The following is a 9,766-nucleotide window of genomic DNA, read 5'->3' on the forward strand; positions in this document are numbered from 1 at the left end:
AGATTTGGTTTCTGTTGAGGCAAACAGCTGAACGTGCCTCAGTACAATCGATAGAGGACTGCATGAGTGTTAAGAAAAATGGCTTTTATGACATCACTAATGTATACTTAACATTACAGCAAGGGTTTTACAGATGTTTGCATTCACCTTAAAATCAGCAGACGTAAAACAGCCTGAAATTCTCTCTTAAAAAAATATAAGAATTTTCCTAATCCAAACCACAATTTCTATTGTTTCTGAAATGAAATATTGTATTTCATGTACTAGGCTACTAGGAGGAAAACTAAGCTCCAAGGTGTATTTTTATGTGTCACCTGATAAACTAGATGAACAAAGGTGACCTATTGATAAAAAGTCTGCAAACCAGACTGATCACACCCCAGGGTGCATACTTTTCCAAAACAGACACAATAACAGAAAATTGTGAGAATACGAGAGATTACTGCCTGCTGTCTTAGTGATACATTTTTTCTTGTTTACTACAGCATTGCCCAGACGATCTAACAGGTCATGTAATCTAGGCAGAATTGAACTCTCAGTGTTAATACAACCCTTTCCCGTTGTGTACATTACAAATACATGCCAGGCAACCTTGTAGCAATATTGGGACCAGAACAAGGCCAGGAGCTGCTACCACATCATCTTATAAAAATGTTTGTAAATCCTTGACCTTGTGCATTCTCTAAAATTACAGCTAGAACAAGTAAAATGCTTGATATTCACCTTTTTCAGTTTGACTGAAAGCACTATTAAAATAATGAAATATTTCTTTTGATAAATTCCTCTTCTTGCTTGCATAACTTTACATACTTTTTTTGCATCTACTCGAACTTAATGTTTTATTTATTAACTTTGAAGTGAAATAGTTCAGCACCTTCTAAGCACAGGCTTGTAAAATTTACAGTGGTTTCAAATGAAGACTCCTCCAGTCTTTTGGTTTTCTTTTTTTCAAATGCAGTTGTTGAACTTTCTGTAAGAAAATGTGCTAATAAGTTTTAAAAACCCCACAAAAACAAAAGAAAAATGCTAAGTAAAGATATGTTGGTATCTAAAAGGTAAAATGAGAACAATTCTAGCCTAGGCAAGATCCTAAAAGTCTGGAAAAGTTTCTGCTTTTGTTCCTAGTGCCATTGATTAGGGTGGAGTTTTCACCTCTTCTCAATTATTTATGTCAGAATAATTTGGTTTTGCTTCTCAGTTTCTGAAAAATACCTGGAATGAGCTTCTGTGTACAACCCTAGACACATTCCTGGAAAAAGATGATAGTGAAAACTTTTTGGAGTCATATTGACTGTGACTTGCCATGTTTGTACTGTCATTTACAGGCAGACAGCCCTCAGCCATTACTGGCGATTGATGAAAGCAACCCTGGTAAAACCTTTGAGGTCTCCCCAAAGATTTGCTTCCTGCATCCCAAGTCTATATTCTCTTTAATCACATGAAAGTGTTATTTCAACTATTTTGCCTGCAACTGCTAAGGCAGAAAAATCAGGGGCAGGAGGAAGGGTGTAAGTAGAGAATGAAGATTTTCTGCTAAAAAGAAGAGCAATGACCCTGTTGCACAACAGCATTTTTCACTTGCTTTTGTAGCAATAGTGCAGGGAACAAGTTCTGCTTTGGGATCTTCCCAGCTCACTGGTTCCACAAGGCTAGTTGGCCTCTTACTGCATATTCTGTACCACAGCAGCCTAAGATAAAAAGAAAGATGAATAGACAATTGCAGATGAAAGGGAGGAAAATAAATAACAAGGGAAAAAAGAACTGTTCCTCTTGTACTGGAAAGCAAGATAACAACTGGAGAGACTGGCAGGGGAAAGCAGAAAAATGGTCCTGTAGTTTCAGCTGCCAGGAGATAAAGATTTCCAAAATATCCAGCCAGTGAAAACCTTTCCTTCATAGAAATCAAAACCACCTTTGTTTGTGTGACATCCACACCCCATCCAATAAAGTAATTTATTCATACCCATGTTAAAACTACAGTAAAGAGTACCAAATAAGTGATATGCTTACCGAGATCTTTTATCCACACCTAATCACACAATGAGATTTACAATCAGGATGACACCTGAGTGAATTTACTTTTGCTTCATAAAGCTTTTCTTATAAATGCCATTAAACTATAACAAGAAGAACCTTGGACCTGGTGTATGGACAGTGCTGGTTTCCAAATGCAATCAAATCTGTTCCTACAAAAATAAATACAAAATTTAAGAAAACATTCTTGATATTATACAGCTCAATAGAGCAAGAATTTATTCTAGAATGTGAATATCTGTAGTATTAGTTATTATAATTTTCCTTTCAGGACACAGTTCTTCTGCAGTCAAGCAACCGAGAAATTGATGGAAATTGTGTCTTTACAATGGAAGACAGATTCTGGCATACCAGTGCTTTTAAAAGAAAGCTGGATTGCTTTAATACTATGCTTCTAAAAAATACTGGATGTTTTTGTTTGTGGAGATGTATTCACTAACTGAAGTAGGATTCTGTATCTTCTATAAATAGAATGTCATTATCAAGATACTCCAGAATTACATTCCCTCCATTGTACAGTGGACAGTCTTTATCACATAGCCATGTTTCCAGTGTGTGCTCAAATGGCAAGGCTTCTCCAGAGGCAGTATGGCATAATCTCAGCTTCTGTAAAACAAACAGCACAGAAATTAATGCCAAGATTTGCCTATCCAAGATGAAAGAAGTGGGGTGGGAGAGGCACAGAAGGCTAAAGAAAAACTAAAAACAAAATGCAACAACATGGAAAATGTTATTGCTGACTTACCTGGGATGTTGATTTGTTGTTGTCATTTTTAAGGCTTGCTAAGGAAGCTGCAAAATCTACTACTTTGCCAATACTCCATTTACTGCAAAAGAACATAGGTTTGCTTTTCTCTTTGCTCCCTTTTGGTAAAAATACTTGAAAGTAAATTCTTTCTGTCTGGAAAAACATGAAAAATAAAACAAAAATTAGCCACAGAAGAAACACATCATTCCAGTCATATACATCTACTAAGTTTTTTAAAGTAAAACTTAAAACTTTTAAAAGTTTTTCATTAAAAAACTTAAAATTTCAGCCCCAAAATTACCAACTGAAATTTGTTTTATTCCATCAGAACAATTTTACTGCAAAATCTAAATGACTAAGATCATCAAACCCAATCTTCTCCAGCTGCAGGCATATAGAGGATGGACAGTAAGTTCTTAAAGGTGGACAGAACATCTTTTCTCACCAGTCCCACAGCACACTGTTATACACAGACACACATGGAAAGGTATCTGCCCTCCTGAGAAAAAGGTGAGTTTGAATAAGCAGTATTTATTTTTGGCAGCAGTATAGTGTCTCAAGTTGGAATGCAAAAGCAGTTAGAGCAGTTCACTGTACTAAAATGCCTGCTTCACAAACCAGCATTCAGATCAATCCTTTATCCTCTACTGTATCCTCCTTTTATGTACTAAATACTCTTTCTACTAGACTGAAAGATTTGTTTAAGAAATGTCAAGAGTAATCTGAGGGAGAGATTCTGAATGGGACTGGGGTAAAATATAGCAAGCATGACTGCTATATATTCATCATTTAGGATTATCCTTGCTGAGTCAAAGCCAGAAACTATCAAATCCAACAGAAGTCTTCTTTTTGAAGCATTTATGTATGCATTCCTTAGGAACATATGGAATTACTTCAACCATGCTTATAAAACTAACTCTGAATTTCAGCCTGTGCATTTTCCTTGAAATCTGAGTGTGTTCTTCACACAGAAGAAAAGAGAATCATGTCCTGGAGCTATCCCTCTGAAATATTGAAAATATTGGTGACTGGAGTAAATGGAGCAGTGGTTTCTTAGTCAATTGTGAAGGTAAAATTGGAACTTGCATTTGTCTCCCTGCATCCCCCAGAACCAGCAAATGCAACCAGGAAACCTAAATACATTCAGTATGAATATTCTGTGAGCTGCATTCAGGGGAACACCAACAGGACTATTAAAACAATTGATAAAGAAACAATGCCAGGGCCTCAAAAAGAGGTCACCTTTTCTGGGGACCAAATGGATTGTGGGCAGGAAATAAACCTCCTGGTCCACTTGGCAAATTAATTATGTAGGACTTTTCCCTTGAACACCTGAGGGGTGATATTACACCCTTACTGGAGATAAAATAAGGGAAATTAGGGAAAGCTTTTGCTTGTGGTAAAGATGATGGTCTTACCACTCTGGCAGGAGTTTGCTGAAACTCCCATGCCCTCTGCTGTGCAGTCTGACAATGGCATTCATTAAAAAGAAAGAAAAAAAAAAAGCAGGAATAGTAGGACAATCATGGAGTTGCCTGGGTGTTACACCTGTCCTCAAAGTAATGATGCAGTCAAGAAGTAGAATGGTTCACTAAAATGAGCTCTAGGGCTGTTTCCTTATGAGAAAATGGGGTAAAGCCCTACTTAAAGCTGTTTGATGTTTAAAATAACCAACTCACCAGATGCCCAGGGAAAGAAGCTCATTTTCCTGCTCTCCAACCAGTAAAATGTCTAATAAACTCCCTACTGTCAGTCCTTCTCTTTTTATTAGGGTGACAATATTCTAATTAACTACCCTTATGAAGTTTAAAATACCTGTCCAACTAACTCCCTTTACTGACTCCCACAGTAAAGGGCACATAAAAAACTGTTACTAAATGGGGACTCCATTTACCTGAGGTTTGGATAATTCCCAAGAATGAGTAATTTCTTGTTATTTCAGGAAATGAGTGAAACTTTTTGGCTTAGACAAACCTGGAGTATGCCCAAGGAATCATCACTTTACCTTCATAGAAACCTCAGCTGTAAAAAGATGATCACAACACCCACTGTATTGTACTGACCTTTATGTGTACCTCCTTCCTCCCTGTTTCACAAAATGGGATGGTGTGTCATTCAGTTTATGAAAATAATTTCTCAAAAATAGTTTTTTTACACATACAAATGGTGTTGTATATACATCACCTTAAATCTTCAGATGCCAATTCTGGGTGAGCAGCTGAATCTGCACCTGAAACATCTTGGTACCAATCGAAGTTGGCATACTCGTCCCTCTACACTCTCAAAATTAGCAAACTCAAACTTTTAAGGCACATTCTTATGTTAAGACTACATTGTCCACTGCAATGCCTGAACATTATTAATTCAGTCAAGCAATTACATGTTTCAGAGCTAGATGATCTGAAATATTGCAATTACTAGCCAAGTATTGAGATTTGACACTATCTGCAAAGGGTCCAGGTATTAAGGAACCACAAGCTAAGAATGCTATAAAATTCTGTGCTGCACTACTTACAAAATTGTGCTATTATTCTAGAAATCTTGTTCTGATCTAATAATAAAATTCTGTTCTCTGCTGATCATCAAATTCTGCTAAAATAATAAGCTTTAGTACAACTTAGTGCTGTCATCTTTCTGCCAAGAGTCCCCAAAAGAACCCTGCTAAGTTTGTCCCTGCTATGTGATAGCCATGTGGCAGGCAAATACATTTCTGCTATAAAATAGTAGAATTTGACTCCACTGCTCCAAACCCCACACAGACATCTTACAACTGACAGAAGACTAGTGAGATTACTTTTGGGTACCAGGCTGAAATATACAATTAAGGGATTGTGGTCTTGAAAAATTATACAAATAAAAATTATATAAGCTGAGGGAACTCGATGAAGATCAAGCAATTTAGAAAACTTTCCAGTTCCTTTGAGAATTCAATTACTGAAAACAAACATCACTGACCTGAGGCAGGGACTTGTCCCCACAGGCATGCATTTTCAGTTTCATTAATGCCACTTTTGCTGCTGTCTCACTGTTTTTTGCTCCTTTACGTTTTTTGCTTTTCACTTCATCACTTTTTTTAGAATCTGTGAACAATATTATTCCAGTTAGTGTGATCATTCTGACAGTTTTCTGAGCATATTATATGACATAGACCCACTTAGTCTGTTGGGTCCCATTGTATAGCCAAGCATCCCATCCTTTTTCATGTCTGTTCATGATCTCCCAAAGTCATGCACCAGAATTTTTGCTTCTAGCTGAATTCCTTTACAGTGAAAGGTAGATGAACATTATCACCATGTAAACACAGGCTGCAAAAGCCAAACAGACACAAATTCCTAAGTTTCTACACCTGTGGCCATCACAGCATTCACATGGCAACATTTCAGGTCCTCCTTTCTACACATAACCCCACTATCAGCTGGGCAGGGCTGTTTATTCTTTTTTCATCCTAAAGTTGTTTAAAACCTGCAAAACCTGCATGGTAGAATCAAACTCTTCTGGCCATCTTGATCGTGTAGGTGTGATCCTAGCAGATTGACATGCACATCCAACACAACTGCATTATTTGCACATTAATTAATACGTAAATAATAATGGCTAGGTACAATTGATTATATTATAGTACTTGTCGAATGACAACAAAACAATAATTCTGAAAGAAATCTGTGCCTTATTTATTCTTTAGAGATTCTCCTTGTACTATTGTTTTGCCTCAGTTTAGATGAACAGTATTAAATGCTGACATGTAAGTTTAGGGCTATTTAATCAAGGAACTCCCGTCCTTCTTATTAAGTCAAACCTGACCCCTCAAAGGAGGATCAGAAGCTCAAATAATGTTTGGAAAAAAAAAAAAAAAAAAAAAAAAAAAAAATCCCTCTGTACTTGCCTATAATATGCTGAACGAGCTGCTGGGTGGCAGCCATTCGGGGTTTTGGTGTGTCCAGCTTCTCACATTCATGGTCTGATTGATGACGATGCCTGTAAACAACAAAGTAAAACTTCTACTGCCTTTTCCATTCCAGTGAATGAATACTCATGTTTAAACACTCTGTTCCACTCACCTAAGACAAAAATGTTTTTCACAGTAAGGGCATAACACTGGCAAAAGCTCCTTTCCATTGCAGTCCTTGTATGAGCATGGGTAAGATCTATGCTGATCAGGTTTCACAGAACTGTTTCTTACATTCACCTAGGAGTAAGTACAAAATATTTTGTGCAAATAAACAGATACTACAGATATGAGTTACCATCCCAGCCTTCCCAAAGATCTGTGCTAGCTCTCCATTCTATGGGCAAACCTGGTCCAGCTATTCTCTCCTACTTTTGCCCTGGTTATGTTTAGCTCAGAGGCAGAAGAAGAACCATCATCCTACTCAATTTACTTCTGAGAGGAAGAAAAAGCGTAGATTCATTTCTTACAGCTTTTTACATTCTCAGTTAAATAATTCATGCTTATATACCACATGTATTCATCTAGTCTGAAAACACACAGCTAAGTTGCATGGAATTTTAATTTATGGCTGTCATATATTATTAGATTACCTCAGAACACCCATGAGCATCCCGGCTCCTGTGCTGAAGACTTTATGGAAAAAGAAGGAAATATCACACTGTTATCAACATTCCAGGAAAAAAGAAACCTGCATGTAAAAACATTTAACTGTTTAAAGAGTAATCTGACAAGTTTTACCATGGCAAAACTTCAATTAGGTAATGAATCTTCTCCAAAGTTTGTTCTATCCTATGCATTTCACTTCTTGAATGGATAGGTCATATTCTTTGATTGTAAAACATTTAGCTTTTGGAACTAATGACTCAGATAAACAAACCATTTCAAGTGAATGAAGACATTAGCATACTGAAGAGCTCAGTTCAAAGCAACCAGAGTTTGTCTGTTTTAAAGGGTTTTCAGTCATAATAGCAAAAATCCCTTGAACACTTCTGATATGTTAGAAATGAAATCTGCCCCCAATATCAGTTTCTCTCAGCTGCCTTCTGCTAATCTTAAGTGTAAATCAAGGTGCAGGCCTTGATTTCAACCTTGCAAGTCACTTCAATTTTTTTCAGGAAGAAAACATAATCAGCCATCTCCTTTTGTGACAAGTTACCCACCTAGTTGACACTGGCAAGGGATAGATGTGGTGTTTTGCATTTTAGCAAAGTTTTTGATGCTGTCTCTCCAAGTGTCTTTCTGGACAAAAGGTCCAGCACACAGCTAGACAAGTCTGTAGTACAATGGGTGAGCAACTGGCTGATGGCTTGGGCTCAGAGTCACAATTAATTCAACTGCTTCAATCTGGTGGCCAGTGGAGTACCCCAGGGCTCAATTCTAGTGCCAGTGCTCTTTAATATTTTTATGAATTATCTGGATACATGTTATGGTTGCCAGCCATAGAAAAGCTGTGAACTCCCTTGAGGGTGAAGTCAGAGAGATTCTGGATAGACTGGAGAGCTGGGCAGTCACCAACTGTATTGAAATGTAATGAGAGCAAGTGATTCTTCACCTGGGATGAGGAAATCCTGGTGACTGGCATACAACATGAGGAAATGAAAAGCAGATGTGTCAGAGGAAGTTCAGGTTGAACATTAGAAAAAGGTTCTTAGAGAGGGTGGCTGGGCACTGGAATGGGCTCCCCAAGGAAGTGGTCATAGCACCAAGCCTGCTGGAGTTCAAGGACTGTCTGAATGACACTTAGTCGTATGCTTTAGTTTTAGTCCTGTGAGGAGTAAGGAGTTGGACTTGTTGATCCTTGTGGGACCCTTTCAATAGTCTGTGATTCTATGCACTTACCAAAAGACACCTGAACAGCCGTCACATACAAAGGGAAGAAAATCTGAAACAAAGAGATTTGTTTTCAGTTAAGACAATATGGTTGTTGTTTCTATAGCTTCTAGCTTAATTTTCACATTATTAACTTCTGCTTACCAACATCACAGGGTAGGTATTTTTATAAGAACACTTAGCTACTGCATCTACACTTTAGCTAGATGTGACTTTTGTTAACTCCCCTAATTAGTATTATGGAAAATCATATGAGCAGGTAAATTGTATGCATTCCAGAAGTTGGAATTTGGCTTTAAATTCAATTTTTTTCAATATCAAGCTATGACACGGGAACAGATGGCTAGCCATAAAAATTACTAGTAATGTTAAAAACTGAATTTATTGTGAGACCACTCAGAACACTATTTACTGACAGTGGACAATTTATGGTTTTTTTTATGGACTGCCAACTGGAGGAGATGCTGGCTGTTTGTAAGGGAGAGCATGTCCTCCACTGGACAGTCATAATGATCCTGCCCCTTCTTCACATCATATTGTTTGTACCATTGGTTCGTACAATTGAGTGATTAAAACTGCACACACTTCCTAAGCCTCTGTACACACTGCCTGCCTACCACATAATTTTTTACAGATAAAATCCCTTCACTGTCTGCCGAACACATCGTTAATAGCAGCAAATGCCAGGCCCAGTCCACTACTCTGCTTTTTTCCATCCTTCGGATTTTATGCTGACAGACCACCAGGCAACTGGACCGGGTCACGATCATCTCGATGCCTTCATCTCAGAGTGGTCCCTCAGGCAGCTTTCGGTACAGGCGGTTCTGCTGCTTCTTTCTGAGAGGTTACATTTCCATTCACACTCTCCGGGATCACTGAAGGCAAGCAAGCGTGCGGAAAAGGCAAGCGGGCTATTAACCACGCAGTGACACAAGCGAGGTGACAGGCGCTGGCCCCGCACCGTGCCGGGCTGCAGCAGCACAGAGAACTCCTCGAACGAGGGGCACTCCCGCACCGTCCCGGCCCCATCCCCGCTTCGGCCGGGCCCGCCGCTCTCCCTTACCGAGCTGGCGGCAGTCGGGCACGCCGCAGTGCTGCCCCAGCTCCAGCTCCGCCATGTCGGGCGCACGCAGGAGGCGGAGAGGCGGCGGGACCCGCCCCGTGCCGGGCTGAGGCTGGGGCCGGGCCCGGGCCCGCCCCGCTGG

General features: G+C 39.0%; 1 protein-coding gene across 1 annotated transcript; it reads right to left on the reverse strand.

Annotated features, from left to right (window-relative positions):
- Positions 1–2,218: 2,218 nt before the first annotated feature.
- ZFAND1 (zinc finger AN1-type containing 1) lies at positions 2,219–9,748 on the reverse strand. The gene is made up of 8 exons (XM_079301797.1): positions 9,625–9,748; positions 8,571–8,613; positions 7,322–7,361; positions 6,841–6,968; positions 6,666–6,757; positions 5,738–5,862; positions 2,780–2,935; positions 2,219–2,640 (listed from the first exon to the last, which is right to left on the reverse strand). Exons 1-8 carry the CDS (start codon positions 9,677–9,679, stop codon positions 2,470–2,472), a joined length of 810 nt encoding a protein of 269 aa, XP_079157923.1. The 5' UTR covers positions 9,680–9,748; the 3' UTR covers positions 2,219–2,469.
- Positions 9,749–9,766: the final 18 nt, after the last annotated feature.

This window comes from Erithacus rubecula (genome assembly GCF_903797595.1).
Source record: "Erithacus rubecula genome assembly, chromosome: 3".
In the NCBI taxonomy this organism is placed as follows: Eukaryota; Metazoa; Chordata; class Aves; order Passeriformes; family Muscicapidae; genus Erithacus; species Erithacus rubecula.

What these genes read in the sequence shown, in the direction of transcription:
- ZFAND1 (XM_079301797.1), bottom strand. Translation starts at nt 9,679, where the DNA reads ATGGCGGAGCTGGAGCTGGGGCAGCACTGCGGCGTGCCCGACTGCCGC. An exon ending in ATGCTCATGGGTGTTCTGAG is followed by an intron (nt 6,969 to 7,321) that starts GTAATCTAATAA and finishes ACTTACTCCTAG; the next exon opens with GTGAATGTAAGAAACAGTTC. An exon ending in GGGACAAGTCCCTGCCTCAG is followed by an intron (nt 2,936 to 5,737) that starts GTCAGTGATGTT and finishes ATGTTTTTCCAG; the next exon opens with ACAGAAAGAATTTACTTTCA.